General features: G+C 42.2%; 1 protein-coding gene across 3 annotated transcripts in view; it reads left to right on the top strand.

Moving 5' to 3' along the window:
* The window catches only part of Prune2 (prune homolog 2 with BCH domain), a 278222-nt gene that overhangs the window by 217186 nt on the left and 42211 nt on the right, over nt 1–18825 (top strand). For all 3 annotated transcript variants that reach the window (XM_052188702.1, XM_052188683.1, XM_052188693.1), the window contains 2 exons: nt 10272–10351; nt 16472–16672. In XM_052188702.1, coding sequence (XP_052044662.1) covers nt 10272–10351; nt 16472–16672 — 281 coding nt within the window. The remainder of the gene's footprint in view (nt 1–10271; nt 10352–16471; nt 16673–18825) is intronic.

The following is an 18825-nucleotide window of genomic DNA, read 5'->3' as shown; positions in this document are numbered from 1 at the left end:
GAGAGAAGAGTATAGTTCGGCTCTTGTTTTAAGGGGATAAAGTCCATCATGGTTAGGAAAGTAGAGCAGCAGGAACATGAGACCGAAATTCGGTGTGGATCACACCGAATCCACAGTCGTAAAGGCATAGAAAAAAGTAAAAAGGAGGTGTTTTGCTCGTTTTCACCAGTTAACCTTCCTCAGTTAAACTTCCTGGGAAACGCCCTCACAGACACACTCAGAGATTAGCTCCTTAGCAGTTTCTGTATCCATGTCAAGTGGGCAGAATGAAGCCTCACAACCAGGAGAAATGGAGAGAGGCTAGGTGAATCTGAAGGACTGTACAGCTGACTGGATTGGGAAGACAAGATCTAGGGAAGAATAAGTACCAGGTCTGGACTGGGTGCCCAAGTGGTGAGTGGCCATGTTCATAGGAAGGGAACTATATCAGTTAGTGCTGTGGCGTAGATTATGCCTAACATTAGCAGTTTAAGACAGCAGAGGTTTATTATCTCCCAGGTTTTTTTTTTGAGTGGTAAGAATACAAGAGTGGAATAGCTAGGTGGTTCCGACTCGGGGCTTTGTATTAAGATGTGTCCAGGACATGTGAGGTGGGAGGGGCTTCTTCTGGCCTTGCTTCCAAGGCTTTGGACAGATGTTGTTCTGCTCTGAAATTTTCACCCATTTAATTTTGGTGCAGGGATCAGGAGGTAGAACTCTGTAATCAAGTCATACGCCTGCTCCTCTTTACTGGGTTTTTATAGGAAGCCAAGTTCCTTGCCACCTAAACCTCTATACACTGTGGCTTGTGGATTCTTATAACATGGCAGCAGGTTCTAGACCTTAGCTCAGACTCAGTGATTCAAGCGAGAACAAAGGGGAACTGGACCTTTGGGTACCTACCTCGCCTTAAGACTTGTGTGTTATCAACTCCTTTTACTGTATTCTGTGGATGCAAATTCAGCCCATGTTGAAAGGAGAGGTATTAAGCTCTGCTTTTTAAAGGGAAGATCTGAGAATTTGGGACCTTTAAAAACATCTATTGCTGATTTGTACAGATGGCAGATTCAGTTTTATATGTGTTGAGTTTGAGATGCCTATGAGACATTTTGCTTGTGAACTGTAAAAGCACTTTATAAGTCTTCCCTCCTCAAAGTGCTGGCCTGACATCTAATTTAATGTCCTATTAGAAGGTTGGGGACACTGAGCCAGGTCTCATTTCATGGCTGAGGCTAGTCTGGAACTTTGTAGTCCCAGCTCAGGGTGGCCTTGAGGTCACAGTTCTGCTTCAGCCCCCTAATGACAAGGCTACAGGCAAGTCCGTTGTGCCCAATACCCATCTGATTTAAACTTTGTGTGTGTTTGTGTTCACATGTGGGTATCTGTGACTGCAGTGTGTGTGTGTGTGTGTGCATGTGCACATGCACATTCCTACAAGTGGGCACACACATTTGTAGAAGCCAGAAGAAAATCTGTCTTAATTACTTTTCTACTTCTGGGACAAAGCACCAGGACTGAGGCAACTAATAGAGAAAACAGCAACAGAAACAAAACCAAAATCCAGAGTTCATTGGAGGTGTAGGTTTAGAGGGTAAGTCCATGACTATCATGGCAGGGGGCATGGCAGCAGGCCAACAGGCGTGGGAACTTACATCTGATCCAGGGAGAGCACTCATCGGGAGGGGCATGGGTTTTTAAAACATCAAATCCCACTCGCAGTGATGTGCGTCTTCCAACAGTTTGACCCCTGTAAAGAGGTGGCACACTCTTTCTGTCCTATGAGAACAGCAGGTGTGGTGTTAGAGACATAGGGAGGTCTTCCCCTCAGATCCCCCTAGAGAAGGCAGCACAGGGTGAGGTGGATGCTCTCTACATATCCTCCATTGCTTGCTGTGCCCCTTCTTTCTCTGATCCTCATTCTGTCATCATCACGCTTGGAGCCACAGGCATCTAAGACTCTATTTCCTGCCTAGCTGCAGAGCTGCCATCTAGAGTGCTCTTGGCTGCTGGGTAGGGGACTGTGGCCAAGAGCTGATTTAATGGGCCTGAGCTCAGCTACCCACTGTGTGCTCTTCCCTTGTTACGGATCTGGAAGCTGGGTGGGAAACCTGCTGCATGTCCGACCTGCTCCTGCTCTGAGCAATTTGATAAGAGCTCTGGGGTGGACAGAGTGACAGGTGGACAGACTGTTAAATCTCGAAGCCACCTTATCTGACAAGAATCTTGAGATGGCAGTCCTCCAACCACTGAACTAATTTATGCATGTAACAAAGAACAGCAAATACCCCAGGGAAGCCTTTGTTTATTTCTTTTTTCTTTTTAATCTCATTTCTGGCAAGAGCAATTCTATCAAAGATACATGTATATCTTTGTTGACTAGAAGGAAATCAGGAGAGTTACAGAAACTATGACCTAGAGAAAACTTCTATTTATGTAACCCTTTCCCAAAAATGTATCAGTACAATCAAAGAGAGCTTTTCTAAAGAACAATACCAACCCCAACTTGACCCACTACATTGTTTCTTGTGAAGCTGAGTTTTTTAGTTGCCAATTTTTTTAACAATGGTTATTCTGAGAAAGGGGCACGGCCAGCTACTGGGTGTACATGCCTGTCAGAAAACATTACATCTAGCAGAGCTGAATGTGTTTGCCAAGTGTCGTTGGTTCATTGCTCATTTCTTATTTAAAAGAACCTGCACACACACACACACACACACACACACACACACACACACACGGCACTGTGAAATGTAGAAAGGATTTGATTTTATTGCTGTGCTAAGTGTAAAAGGGTGCCTTTAGCTGTGATAGATTCTTTCAATCCTGCAATGCTCTGTGTGATAAAAGGTCTGCCACACCCCTGCAGTTGGCCCTCCTCGACTTAGAAGCATAAAAACCATGAGTACATAATGTGTGTAGGATCCATTCTGAAACTGGAGAATTCCAAACATGTCTCTGGCTCTGAACTTGGTGGCATTCAGATCATTAGAGGGGACACAGAGTTAGTGTAAGAACATCGAAACACAAAGCAGCAGGGCTTCACTTCTTGGGAGTTTTAGTTAATTCAGCACATCATACTTTCTAATGTTTGAATTCAAGGTCCCTTTCCTTGCCACCTCTTTGAAACTTGTGATAAGTTGTGACAAGTAGGGTTTATGTTGTGGTCATTTCCAAGTGCTTTTCAGTCTCTAAACTGTAGTGATGAGGTTGATCTTTGCATGCATATGCCCGGAAGTTAAAGAATAACACCTATGATATTGACCTTGGGTGTATTCGGATTAGCATCAGATGGGCTTGCTGTGTCTAAAAACATGCATGGTTTTTATTGAATGCAGACTTGCTATTGTTATATTCTCCAGATAGTGTCTTGTGTTCCTGTATATTTCTTCTTTAAATTAATACATTCCTCATATATATTCAATTTTTTCTCTATGAAATTCACTATACATTTCAGTTTATATTGCATTTTTTTTGTGTGTGGTTTTTCGAGACAGGGTTTCTCTGTGTAGCCCTGGCTGTCTTGGAACTCACTCTGTAGACCAGGCTGGCCTTGAACTCAGAAATCCTCCTGCCTCTGCCTCCCAAGTGCTGGGATTAAAGGTGTGTACCACCACCACCCCCACCCCCCCCCCCACCCCGGCTTATATTGTATTTGTATTTTATGTATTGTGAAGTTCTGTTGTTGTTAAAGTGTTCATTAATTCTAGATTATTGCATCCTCTGAAAAATGATCTCTATTAATAATAAATAATGGCTTTTATTTTTACCTTAATAGTGTGTTTTCTCCTTAACAACCATTTAGTTGATATTAATACAATGCCTATTGTCACTGTCTCTTAGACACTTTTTTTTCTATCTTGAGACAAAGTCTTGACTGGTCTGAAATTTGATATGTAAACAAGTCTGACCTCTAACTCATAAAGATCCATCTGCCTCTGTCTCTGTCTCTGCCTCCTGAATACTGGGATTAAAGGTACGTGTCACCTTATTCAGCTAGATACTTCTTTTTAAGCAACATAGCTACTGAAGGGTTTAAGTGATATTACTTGCTAAGCCCAATCTTAGCGATTCAACACAATGGTTGGAGACCATTCTTCGGTCATTAGAGCCTCTTTCATACTCTTTGAAAGTACTTATATCACTGCTTTCTTCCCCATTTACTGAGTCTCTTGGCAGTAACTCAGAATGTTTCTATTAGCGAACTTAATTTTCTCTCTGTGTGTGTGTGTCTCTCTCTCTGTCTCTCTTTCTCTGAGTTTGTGTGTGTGTGTGTGTGTGTCCCATTGTATTTTTCCTAAGAGGACTTCCAGGGATTCCTAGTTAGTTCTATCAAGTGAGTTTATACCTATTTCTGGAACTCCAAGTCATTTGTCTTCTTTGATCCTAGGTGAACTTTACATTTTAATTTTGTGGTTTGGGTTTCGGCTATCATTTAGGCCATAGAAATGAGGACATGCCTAGCACATGGCTAGTATCTTTAGGTCTTTGGGATCACTGTCATCTTCTACCAAAGACACTTACCTGTCTGACTGTTCTTTCCAAGGCTTTCCATGGAGACATCCTCATCTATTCTAATTAGAGGGAGTTCTCCCAGAGTCGTCTATAGCATGTCAGGTCAATGATGTTCTTCTGTCGCTGGGAGGCCTGTGTCTGTCTAGTGTGGCAATCTTGCCCTACTCATTGATATTTTAGTAACTTCATTTATGACATCTGAGCATTTCCCCTGGTAGAGTTTAAACTTGGAAATATTTTAATTATTGTCTAGATATTCAATTTCATATGATAGGATTTGTGTTTATGGTAGAGCATACCCACCTCATGGACATTACACTATTTTTTTACACTTGCACCATTGATAATATTAATTTGTCAATTAAGTATTGTAAGAAGTTAAAAATAATAACTAATTAAAATAAAGGAATCATAACAAGGATATAACACTTTTCTAAATTATTAATATTTTTATTTCTGAAATTTTCCATGTAATATTTTCAGACTAGAATTGTGTGTGGGAACAGAAGCCACAGAAACTGTAGCTATGGGGTGGGTGGAGGAAGCAGATACCCAGTTCATTACACCCTGCTAGACATAGCTAAGACTTTATCTTCTCTTCTTAGCTAAGACAGAAAGTCACAAATTGAGAAACCAAAGGATCTTTACGTTGAACTTCAAAGCAGCATTTTATTTAATTCATATTACTACTTTATTCTCGGAAATTAAAACATCTAAGTATATGTTTGCTATAAACATTTACTTCAAAATAATTTTTAATTGGATCAAAATACCCATTTAAGAATATTAAGTAAATTGAATGAATCGAATAAATATGAATTTATATATGGTGATGGTAAACAAACCGTAAAAGTGATATATTGATACTTAGATTTATGGAATACTAGAAAGCCCTTGATATTCTTCCAAAATTCTGTCCTAGCTTTAAGGGTGTATGTTTACACTTTCACAACCCACCAAGAAGATAATGTGTTGTAAACTGGAGGCTGTGTTGGGACCATGGAAATGGGTTATCCAAATTAGCAATAACATTTAGACTACAGTGCAAGCCAGATATTCTCTGCGAAGGAATAAAGTTTGCTATGTAGTCTGAATAGTCTCAAAGCAAAAAAGGACAGAAACCATTTCTTGCGCATGCGTCCAACTGTCTTTAGCTCATCACAGGCACTGGAATCTAGGAGGACAAAACCCTCACAACCATCAAGGCAGGAGGAAGGTTACACCACACAAACCTGTTCCTACATCTTTCCATTAGCTACAGCAAGTTATGGGGTCACCTAATACCTAATGTCAGGAAAATTCACTCAAAAGATTAGAAGTCAGGGACATGAGGCAACATTATTGCATCCCATGAAAAGAACCAGAGAACAGTCTTGAGGCGTCCTCTAGGTGGAGACATGCAGCCAGTTTGGCCCCCTCCTGCCACCTACCATTCTTCATCAGGACATGCCTTTTCTACAGATGTTTGTGTTTCTAAGAGTAATCCTGTATCTCTCCTAGGCTTGCTGTGGGTTCTCATGGTTCAGATTTCCCTTATAGCTTCTGAATACCCGTGAGCGTGTCGGAGTTCTTGCCCCCACACACTCCCTGAGTATGGCCTTCAGCTTCTCCCTTCCCTGGTGCCTGCCTGCCTGGCATTCCAGAACATTCTGTGCTGAAGGGCTCAGCCTGTTCCGTAACACCAGCAAGCAGGGAGGCATGCTAGGATCTGCAGCTGTGAGATTACCTTTTACCTAGGTTCATACCCAGTTCATAGGAATTTTAGCTATGCTTTGTCTAAACATGTACAACACACATACTCAATTTGAACATTGCTTCTGATAGTATTTCTTTTTTTTTTATTGGTCATTTTTACTTATTTACAGTTCAAATGTTATCCGCCCTTACCAGTTTTTCCCAAGTAAACTCTCTATCCTATCTTCCCTCCTCTCTGTTTCTGAGGGAGCTCCCCCGCCTACCCACCCATTCCTGCCTCACCACCCCAGCATTCCCCTATGTTGGGCATCAAGTCTCCACAGGACCAAGGGCCTCCCCTCCCACTGATGCCAGATAAGGCCATCCTCTACTACATAGGCAGCTGGAGCCTTGGGTCCCTCCGTGTGTACTCTTTGGTTGGTGGTTTAGTCCCTAGGAGCCCTGGGTGGTCCAGTTAGTTGATATTGTTGTTCTTCCTATGGGGTGGCAATCCCCTTCAGCTCCTTCAGTCCTTCCCTTAACTCCTCCATTGGGATCCCCATACTCAGTCTGATGGTTAGCTGTAAGTCTCCACATCTGTAATGGTGAGGCTCTGGTAGAGCCTCTCAGAGGACAGCCATACCAGGCTCCTGCCAGCAAAGCACTTCTTGGCATCAGCAATAGTGTCTGGGTTTGGTGTCGGCAGATGGGATAGATCCCCAGGTGGGGCAGTCTCTGGATGGCCTTTCCTTCAGTCTCTGCTCTACCCTTTGTCCCTGCATTTCCTTTAGACAGGAGCAATTCTGGGTTAATATTTTTGAGATGGGTGGGTGGCCCCATCCCTCAACAGGAGACCGTGCCTAACCTCTGGATATGGTCTCTACGGGTTCTCTCTCCCCTTTGTTGGGTATTTCAGCTAGTGTCACCCCTGTTGGGTCCTGGGATCTTACCACCTGGAATCTGGAACTTTCTAGTGGCTATCCCCAGTTATTTCTTAAATATAAGGATACTTGAAACTCAGACAATGCTTTATCCCTTATAGGAGATTTCATGTGTATTGTGCTTTATCCTTCATAGGAGGTTTTATTAGTGTTGGGTTTATTTCTCATAGCCTGGGGTGTTGAATATTTACCATCTCTCTCTAAAACCCTTAAAACTGGAAGCCCATTTTCTCAGTCAATCAGTCCATCAGTGGTTAAGGGAACCACAACTCAGAACCCTGACCTCATAGCCAGAACGTCTTAACTAGTTAACTCATCAATACTGGCGACTCACGGAACTCATAAGCCCCGCAAAATTTAGGCTGATACTCTGTCACATTTAAAGCCCTCCTGTACCTATTTTGAGTCTGGGGCCTGTACTTTCTGGTGCACTATCAAGTGTGTTCAGGGTCACATTTATTGGGTAATTACTCACCTGAGTACTGCAGATATAACATCAAATAAGATAGATTTGACTGCTGTTCCTGAGAAGCTTCACATAGAGAAAACACTTAGATTGGAAAGCAAAGTTCGCTATGCTGATAATAGGTGTGGTGGTTGAAGAATTGTGAATATTGGAGAATTGCCACATTCTCCTCTTATTGGTGAGGAAATAGAATGATAAGATGAAATAATATGCATTGTAGCATACAGGAAGTGACTTAATTTAGTTGCTTTGTTTTCAGGTCTTTTGTTCTTGAGAAAGAGTCTCAGGTACCCTCCCTGGTCCCAGACTCCTTATGTAGCTGAAGCTGGCACTGGTCCTCTTGTCTCTACCTCCCAAGTGCTGAGATAACAGTCCTGTGCCACCACACCCAGCTTGATCTCAGCTTTGGCTGTAACTTCTCTTAGCAGCCTTTTTCTACACGACAGGTATCGATACTTAAGGAGAATCACACAGATGGATAGAGACATCAGTGCGTGTGTGCGTGTGTGTGTGTGTGTGTGTGTGTGTGTGTGTGTGTGTGTGCATGAGAGTGTGCATGTGTTATATGACAAATTATACTATGCTGAGAAATCAGGAATCTGTGCCTCTGAATCCTAGCATTTTCAAAACCAGGGCCATGAGGCCAGACAGAGGGCTTGCTGGTTAAACAGGTGAGCTGGAGTTTGCATTCCAGTACCTGCATAGAAAGCTGGGCTATCACTCACACCCTTGGAAGTAAAGACAGAAGAATTTGAAAAGGGGCTGCCAGACTCATTGAAAAGCATGAGCTCCAGGTTCAATGACAAGGCCTGTCTCAGAGGAACAAGGAAGAGACCAATAAAGAAGGATACTGAGTGCCCGCCCCAGCCTGCACGTGTGCTTGTGTAACTAGATTGTATGTGCAGGGCCTTGCACATACCAGACAGGTGCTGTACTGCAGGGCATCTTCGCTCACTGTCCCTCAGCTCTGGTGCAGGATCAGTTTTAGGGAACACATAGAGTCAAAGCCACAGATGTTATAAAGAGACACTCCCTGTGTTAGTCAGCTTCCGGTTGCTGACAAGACAGTTGAATGATCAACTTAAAAAGAGGAAGGAATTAATTATATTTAACTGATCATTCTATCAGAGGTTTCACTCAGTGATTGCTTGGCCATGCTACATTGGAGCCTGTGGTGAGGCAGAATATCACGGCAGCAGTGCGTTACAGAGCCAGGAAACGGAGACAATAGTCTCTTTAATGTTATTCCCAATGACATACCTTCCTTCTAGTAGGCCTGTCCTAAAGACTCTACACCAGGAGTGCTACAGCCTAGAAACCAAACCTTTAGCATTTGGGCGTTTGGGTATGTTTAAAACTTCCTGGTGCTGTGTTTTAGAAGGGTCTGTGGAGATACTGGGGAAGACATTGGCCACTGTAAAGCTACGTGTATTGTTGGTTCAACTCCATCCTTCTATCTCCACAAGGAAGAGGTTAAGGGTTCTGGTCCACTATATTCTCAGAACATAGGCCATCAGTGCACATTTGTCCAATAAACAGACTCAGTCTTTTTACCAAAGGCCAAGAATCTTTTTTGTTGCCTCAGTGCTTTGTCGATGGCCAGTGGACTTAGCCTGACCAAGTTGGTGAAACTCCCAATGTTTGGTAGATCATCCAGACTGGCATGGAGAGAAGGCTCATTAATAAGGGATAAGACATAAATTTAGAAGTAAAATAAAAAGGTGACATATATGAACTTGGATTTGTGCCTACTTCTAAAGATTTACCATAAAGGATTAAAATGTCTGGGAATCAACAAGAAAGATATAAGACCATGACAGGTGAACATTTACTGAACAAAGTCCAGAGAATATAAATAAAGGAAGAGAAATTCATGGTCTACAGCTACCAGCTTCTTAGAAGAACGTACACATTTGTCAAGTTCTCTGTTTTCCCAGTTTCCTTGGCCTTTGTCTTATGGAGGAAGGTGACAGAGGGACTGGGCTCAGCTCTGAGCAGACAGGAGAATCCCCTTCACTGTTCCATGGTGACAGAGAGCCTTTAGACAGTCAACAGCAGGGAGGGAAAGAGTGCTCTCCCTGACTTTTCAGGGATGTGAGGCCTTAACTTCTCATTGCTTTGCCTTTTAATAACTGAGCAAGATACGTTGTGTATCCCTAATTTATAAACTTAAAAAGTGAGGCTGGTGGAGTACCACGCCCTTGGCCCATGTGACTGAGGTATAAGGCCCACGTTTATAGGAAGAGAAAGGGTCGATACTTAGATCTGCCTATGATCTGCCTAACAGATCTAAAGCACATCTGTTGCATTTCATGTTGAAAAAAAATAAATGTTTTATGTCCCTTGCAATGAATTAGCTCTTTGCACTTTCACTTTCTGAAGTCTTACTGGGTTTGTGTTTGCTCATGAGAACTGAGAGAAGTGGCCATTGTACACAGCCAAACTGCTTTTCAGGGTGTCAATGAAGTTGTCATTTGTGGTTCTCATTCACAGCGACTGTATTGGAGGGACTGTAATGGGCTCTGCTCACATGCTAGCCTTATTTAAAGTCAGTTGAAATATTTATCCCCTATTCTCTGTTTATTCATTTTAAAGACAATAAAACACGTGTGCACATGCACATGTGTGTGTATATGATGTGTGTGTGTGTGTGTGTGTGTGCATGTGTATTTAATGTTCTTCCTCTTGCTTCTTTTCAGACCCCCGTCAGAGGATGAAGGAATGGATATCCCCTTCGAGGAGGGAGTTCTGAGTCCCAGTGCCACAGACATGAGGCCCGGTGAGAAAAACATCTGCTCATTTTACTCACGGCCTTCTCCATGCAGACATTCTTATTCAGTGAGAAGATCACTTCCCATGCATCTGCTTGTGGTGTCAGTGACAAAAGTAAAGAGAGGAAGGAAATGTGTGAGAGAAGGGTGTCAGGCCCAGGTTGGTTAATTCCAGAATTGACTTGAACATCTGTGCTCACAGTTCTGAGCCCCAGCAAGTGATCTCCTGAGCCTGTCCTTATCTGCCTATAATGTGGCTATTATGTATTATAATACCAAATTACAGGCCATTTCTATGTTCAGTAACTGATACAGAAGTATATGGGTGATTAATATGGGAAACAGTTTAACAAGAATGTTCTGTGTCCTAACTGTAAAAGCCAAACTAGAGCTGAAGGTGTATCTCAGTGGTATACTATTTATCTAGCATACACATACACGGGGTCCAGTTTGAAACTCAGCATCACACACACAGACACACACATAGACACACACACACAGACACACACACAGACACACACACAGACACACACACCACCACCCCCAAAAATTACCTTACTTTATGAGGGTTTAAATTCAAGGCAAAAAGGAATTATAAACAAAAAGGAGTTATAAACTCTCACTTCTAACCTGCATGGCTATAGTAAAGTCTCTCCCTTGTTATGCACCAAAGTTAGTTCAAAATCCTGAGCATGGCATCATTAGCTTAGCCTAATAAAATAAGAAGAAAAACCACAATATGTTATACTTGCTTTGTAGTATTTAAACTATTCTTCAAAATTCAAGTCATGTAGCCTTTTTAAAAGGGTTGATATTGAGTTTCAAGTCCAACACCTTGTATTTAATAGACAAAAGCTTTATAAGTAAGCCATGTACCAACACACTTTAAAAAATGTTCTATAATCAATAGTAACCCCTGTATGTCTACAACTCTTCAGAGTCACAGTATAACTTCAAATAATAAAAACTATTAAGACTATGGTTAGTAGCAGCTAACTACATATGGCTATTTAAATTAGTTTAAAAAATAAAAATTTTAAATTTCATTCTTCAATAACATGAGTGTCATTCTAAATTCTCAATAGCCATATGTAAAACAATCAGCACAAAATTCTTTTGGATATAACTGTTCTGAGAATTTCTATGACATACAGACTGCGTTTTTTTCAAATGTTTCAAGGGAAACACTTTTCAAGTGATATGTTAAGACATTCCATGATGCACAGTGTGAGAGACAGTCTAGATGGAAACACAGCACTATGATGCTATAACAAAGGAATGGTAACATTGTTTAGGACAAGGAGAGTGGCGGGGCATACCAGATGCCTTCTAAATGCTAGGGAAGCCCACCACTCTGATTTTGGCTGAGGCTAGGAAACGTTTCTTCTACCACACTGTCACACAGAACACTCCCATGACTAAATATGTCAGAGTTTTCATACAGAAGCCAGCTGGATATCCTATGCTTTGCCTCAGTGCTGACACAGCTGCCTAGATGGTCCTACTTCCCACAGGTTAAAGGCTCAGTCCCACAAGACAGTTCCCACTTAGCCGCCGCCAACAGCAGTCTCGGGCTGGACCTGTGTGCTCTGACCAACTGGCTACAAATCAGTGTCCACAGCCCCTGCATCCTCAGGCTTAATAATTCCCTAGGACTGTTCCACAGAACTCATGGAGACACATCACTGGTTCCTAGTGATTTAGTACAGAGAGTGAATTAGGCCACAGATAACTGTGCAGATGGTAGGATGCGCAGGACGGGTGCTGATTAATTCAAACTTTGAAACTGGAAGTGTGGCCTTGAGACTTGCAGTTCTGGAGTTTCCCAAGGGTTCAAATGCCTCTGCGTGGGTACCACAAATAGAGTGGAGAGCTGAAGCGGGGAGGCTAGAAAGAAAAGGACATTTAAAAGTTATAGGAAAAGGAAGAAATTTGGTGCAGTAAAGTTACCCTAATTCTAGGAGGCCCATCATTAACGCACACACCATTTTTCAAGTTTACATTCATTTCATCCCTTGTAGGTGGACTAGCCTTCTTAGGATAGCAGCTCCCCATAGGGAGGCGTCCTTTTTGGCTTTCTATTGCTGTGATAAACACCATGAGCAAAAAACAACTCAAGGAGGAGGAAAGAGTTTGTTTGGCTTACACTTTCAGGTCGCATGCAACCCATCATCAAGGAAAGTCAGGGCAGGTGCTCAAGCCTGAACTGAAGGAGACGTCATGGAGGGATACTGCTTACTGGCTTGCTGCCTAGGCCTCTGCTCAAATAACTTTTTTATATAGCTCAAGAATCCTTGCCTAGGTACATCCCACAGTGAGATGAGCCCTCCTACATCAATTAGCAATCAAGAAAATGCCTCACAGACCCACCCACAAGTTTGATTCAGATAATCTCACAATTAAGACTCCCTCAAGTCGGGCAAGTGGTGGCGCACGCTTTTAATCCCAGCACTTGGGAGGCAGAGGCAGGTGGATTTCTGAGTTCGAGGCCAGTCTGGTCTACAGAGTGAGTTCCAGGACAGCCAGGGCTACACAGAGAAACCCTGTCTCAGAAAAAAAAAGCAAACAAACAAACAAAAAACCCCAAAGACTCCCTCCGATACCAGCATCAAATTGATAGATAAAACTAAGATATTCTATTCCTTGTTAACATGCTGCTCAAATACATCACATTAAACCACACCCTCTCCTTTCTTGTTTATCCCAAGATCTCAGATTAATACCTTAATATAACATATAGTACAGCTTAAAAAGTCCAGTCTTTAACATTTTCAACACTTTAAAAATCCAATGTCTTTTTTAAGTCCAAAATCTTTTAACTGTGGGTTCCACTAATTCTAAGAGGGAAGGACCAAGATGTAGTGGCAATCAAATCAAAGTAAAACTAAAACTAAACAACTTAAAAGGGTCAGTGTCCAACATCTGGAACTCACTGATTCATGATCTCCTGGGCTCCAAAGAACTTGGGCAGTCTCACATCTCTGGCTTTGCCATCAGTAAGTCACGTAGCTTGTCTTGCCGCTCCTGCTCGACTCCATACCTGCCACTGCCCTTAGTGGACATCCCACAGTCCAGGCATCTGCAATATTCTGTGTCCTTACTGCAACCGAGGCTTCATCTTCATCAATAGCTTTGTGTGCAAAAGATTATGTGCGGATGTGTCTATATTTCCTAAAGGGATTAGAGTTGTTAAGGAGAGGCTTCCTGCTGGGCACTGCAACAATAGAAAGGCTACCCTTAGGGCAAGACCTCACTCCCTGTGCCAACTTCTCTATTGATTTTTGTTGTTGTTCCTGCTGTGATAAAATAGTGTGACCAGACTCAAGAAGGAGTTTCTTTTGGCTTACACTTCCAGAAGTTCCAAGCTCACAGCAGTGGGAGGGTGTGGCAGTAGTACAGAAAGCTGCCAGCCACATCTCAGCTGCACACAAGAAGAAGAAAAAGAGTGAGACAGAAGGCAAGGCTACCAGCCCCCAGGTCTCACCTCCAGTGACTGCTTCTTCCAGCAAGGTTGCACCTTCTAAAGGTTTTGGAATCTCCCTCAAACAGAACCAATTTAAGTGCTCAAATACATGATCCATTTCATGGAGGGGGGGGGGGAGTACTTCTTATTTAAACACTGGCGTAACTAACCATGAAAGTTACCTCTCTGGAGCTGAACTCAGAGGTAATGGCTCAGCGGTTATGAGGACTCTTCCACGGGGCCTGGGTTCAATCGCCAGCATCCATGTAGCAACCCACAGCCATCTATAACTCCTGTTCCAAGTGATCCAAGGTCCTCTTCTGGCCTTCAAGGATATTGTACAAACATGGTGCACAGACATACATAAGGGCAAAACATACACATAGTATGAAATACATAAATATTAAAGAGACAGAGAAAGAGAGAGAAGGAAGGAAGGAAAGGAAGAAAGAAGGAAAGAAGGAAAAAAAGAAAGTTAGTTTCCTTTTGTAGAATCCACATTTCTATCACATGAATTGCCTGTCCTATACACCTAGTCAAGAGATTTTCTCCCTAAGCAGCAGGCAACAAGGGATAAATAAACTTTTATAAGCTCAACCAAAGAGACAGATGGTTTGAAGCTGAAAGAGTTCGCATGATCTAAAGTTCCTGAGAGTGGATAAAAACAAAAACAAAACAACAACAAACTAAAGACACCTGTAAGCATATTCTGTCCCTGGCAGCACTGAAGGAGCATTACCATCTCTGTTGACATGTAATGCCCATCAACTCAAAACCAGAAACTGTAAAAGCAAAGTAGCTTTCTTTGAGACTTTGGAAATGACATGTTTGGAAAACAGGAATTTAGAGTGCTCCGGAGAAGCTCAGATGGTGCAGGGGACTGAGAGGAGGAAGCTGGAGACAACGGATATTCTGAACATTACATGAGAAGCAAGAAGACTCACGTAGGAACGTTGCCGTCACATTAGCTTGCATACCAGGAGGCCATGCATGACAGATGGCTAGATCTAAGTCCAACTGAAACGCTCCCCTGCCATTTTACAACATTTGAGGCTACATTCACTCAAGGATGTTAGGGGCATTTTCTGACTTGGCTCGATTTAAAAGTTCATGTTCCTGTGCCTGGTTCATTTCCTTGAACAGTGTGATAACAAGTGAACATTCTACAATGCCATCGACTCCGTTTTGACATGCTCTAAATGTTACCAGTTTTCCTGAGGCACAGAAGAAAGACTGCCCCCACCCCCCACCCCCAGTACCTTAACATGCCCACTAATGTGTAATCTCAGCACATCTGGCTCAGGAGTTTTTGGATTGTATTGTTGTATGGTGGTGAGGACAGAGCTGAGGGCCCCACTCGCACTAGGCAGTCTGTCTACTGCTGAGCCCAGTGCGAAAGAGCCTAACAGAGACGCTTCCGATTCAGGCTGTGAAATCAGTATAATCCAAATAGAGCTTGCCAATGAAAAGTGGTGCTAGGGAAATGTCTCAGAATTTAGGAGTCAGAATGACTGGAAGCTGAGATAAAGAGCAAATATTTCTTGCTCTATAATGGCTATCATTAAATAATGAGCTCATAATGGATACCTCTCTTTGTTTGATTTGGATAAGCTTGTACAAAAAGGACTTGCCCAGCTGTGTCTCTATCCTCTGTTTCTAAATGCCTCATGGGAGAGACACACTGCAAAGAGAGAGTGCAAGCTGTTTCTGTCAGCCAAGCATGGGTCATTGTGAGCGTTATAATAGTAATGTTGGGTGATAGTGGCTTACGTGGTGATTTCCTTAGTAAATTCAAATAATCTAACCAGTGCACTTAAGGTTTTATTTAAAAAAATAAAAAAACAGGAAATGCACTGAATAATTATGTACAGAGCTGTCAGAACCTAAGGTGGAAACACCTTTAGTGTTTCCTATAAATTTAATAGATATAGTTCTTAACTTCCATTCCATAGGAATAATATGTACAAGAACCATAAGAAAATGTATGTGCTTAACTATTGTTTCTTATTCAATATACTCCATAAAATTCAGCATAATATAGCACAGTGATGTCTGAAAACTAAAGTGAAATGAAACAAGCAAACAAAGATTTCTATCCATATAGCAGTATGGCCAGGGACGAGGAGCGGAATGGAAGCCAATACTGAGGGATTTTTTTCTCCCCAGAAAAGGTCCAGGAGTCAGGGGTCTAGAGAGATGGCTCAGCCATTAAAATGCCTGCTGTTTTTCAAAGAACTGGAGTACAAGTCCCAACACCTATGATGGGTGACTTATAACCACCTGTAGCTCCAGCTGCAAGGAGGTCTGATGTCCTTCTGTCACCTGCATATGTGTGGCATATATGCACATACACATATACTTAAAAAAAAATCTTTAGAAAGAAAAAAAAAAACAGCCAATGGCTCACACCAATATCTTAACACTGGAGGTTCGAGTTGCATGTTAAAGGCCAGCTGGGCTATATAGCAAAACAAAACAAGGATGGAAGGAAGGAAGGAAGGAAGGAAGGAAGGAAGGAAGGAAGGAAGGAAGGAAAGAAGGAAGGACATAAGGTATAAATTGAGGGCAGGATCCAAATCCCTTATTAGGGGTTTTCCCTTGGGGCCTAGACCCATTCCAGAAAGCCATGTGGATGAACTTATATTGCTATGGTTTTCTTCTTTAGAACCTCCCAATTCTCTGGATCTCAATGGCAGTCACCCTAGAAGGATCAAGCTCACAGCCCCAAATATCAACCTCTCTCTGGACCAAAGTGAAGGATCTATTCTCTCCGATGATAACCTAGACAGTCCAGATGAGATTGACATCAACGTGGATGAACTCGATACCCCTGACGAAGCAGATTCCTTTGAATACACTGGCCATGGTAAGTCTCCTAGACAATGAGGACTACGCTGCGTAAATAAATGATTGCCTATCATTTATTTACAACATTACAAACAACTCTTTCATTGTTGTGCAGGTGACTATTCTCTGTGACTCTAGAAGCTTCTGTTGGAATCTCACTCCAGGGTGTCCATGATTGGCAGTTTAGAGTGTAATGGAGTAGGGACAGTTTCCCCCAGAGGTTACTCATTACCCTTTGGTGAAATCTCTACCCTATGCTACATGTAGGGAAACTGAAGCTATGTATACAAAGGAAGGGACTTGAATCTGGGATGTAAAGTTTGAAGAGGGGAAATCAGAATTTACCAATCCCTTTATACAAACTCTTGCTGTCTAGAATGCTCATTCCCTCGGGCCCCTCAAACCCTTACTAGGCAGGTCTAGTTCTGTCTCTTTACAGGTGCCACCTCTTCAATAGGCCTTCTGTGATTTGTACTGTCCCCAATGTTCCCCACCTATGTGCTCCCAGCCCCTCATAACTAATGCCAGGGTTCCTTTATTTTCTGCAATTCCTTTGTTGAAACTGTTGTTTGATGATTTGCTTGCTTGTCTGATTGACATGTTTACTGGAATCTCCCCCTCCCCCACCGGCTGGGACACCACCTTCCCTGAGACACTAGAATGCAAGCTTTCTCAGGGCAGAGACTTTGCTGCTGTTTCTTCTGTACAGAAGGAAGGAAGGATGGAGTGGGCGGGTTAGGGTAAAGACAAGGCAGGCAAAGAGAAGTTGCCACATTTAGGACTGATGGCAGTCACGATGGGAGTGCTAGTCTCCTGTAATCATTTCTCTTGCTTGGTGACATTTGTCTTGTTCAGAAGTACAGATGAAGAGAAAACATTTGTGTCATAAAGGAGCATTGCCATCCCAGTTCCACTTAAAGGTGGGTAGGTAGTTTCTCTGAAGTTTGAATTGAAAACCAAAGTGACAGACTTTCAGATGTGCTTGAAAAGAAACACTTCCATTTAAGGACACCCAGGCTTTCTAGAGACAGGAAATCCCATTCTTAGGAAAATATGACTAAGAAAAGCATCAAGTTAAATGATTAATTCAGCCCAATGTCATTGAGCCACAGGGACAGCATCTATAACCAGTGTAGATTTACAGTCTACGCAGGTACAGGACTACTCCAAAGCTGACTGTTTGTGCTGGGTTTTTGTCCTGGTCATGGTTTCCTGTAGGTTTCTGCAGACATGTGGTATCTTCTGCAGACTGCAGAGACCAGTATCTAAGGATGTTCAAGTCTTTTATGTGTACTGTCTATTTGTACAGAATCCACATACATCCTCCATACACTTTAAACCATCTCTAGATTAACCATTGTACATAATATGATATAAATGCATATTGGAGAAAATAATGAAAGTGAAAAGCTTCTGTGCAATTCAGTACAGATGTAATTTTCCCCCCAAATATTTTCTTTCTGAAGTTGGTTGAGTTTACTGATGTTGGAAGATGGGTGTAATAATCTGGATATTTGGTCTGAATGTTAAAAGTACACAAATATAAAGTAAAAGGATATCTTGAATTCATTTTTTCTCTGCCACCTCAGTCTTCACAAGATACTCCATCCACCCCATCTGCTCTCACCTCTTCCTCCTATTCCAGCTGTGCCCTGTTGTCCTAGCTCCTTTCTTGCTAATCTACTGACTTGAAACTGCACTGAAGACAGCTATGACTGGCCCCTCCCTCCCCTTGCCTTTTGCTCTGCTGTCTCTGTGGAGAGCTTTGTCACACCACATCTGAGCGTTTTATTTATAAATAGTAAATCTGTCAAGCAAAGTGGTGGTGCCTGAGCTAGCTGGTAATTAAAGCTGCCACTTGCTGACGCGGCGTTTTTATTTAGTTGATATTGTCACATTGAAACGGGCAATTTAATGACCTCGGTTATTCTAGGTCTTAAACTCACAGAGTGGGAGTTTAGTGTATGCTGAACTCTAAAATTCACTTTGATTTCAAACAAAAGGGGCATAGCCAAACACGATTATAAACAAATAAATAAGCAAGACAAGACATTAACTACCAAAAGCACAGAGTTTGTGTGAATAGCTATATTCTGTATTGCAGACATGGATAACCACTGCATAGGAAGATTGGAATATAAATATATTTAAGTCTAGTGTATGAAATAAGTG

This window comes from Apodemus sylvaticus, chromosome 1 (genome assembly GCF_947179515.1).
Source record: "Apodemus sylvaticus chromosome 1, mApoSyl1.1, whole genome shotgun sequence".
Taxonomy (NCBI): Eukaryota; Metazoa; Chordata; class Mammalia; order Rodentia; family Muridae; genus Apodemus; species Apodemus sylvaticus.
Note: the sequence above shows the minus strand (reverse complement) of the source record. Positions and strands in the feature narration are given on the sequence as shown.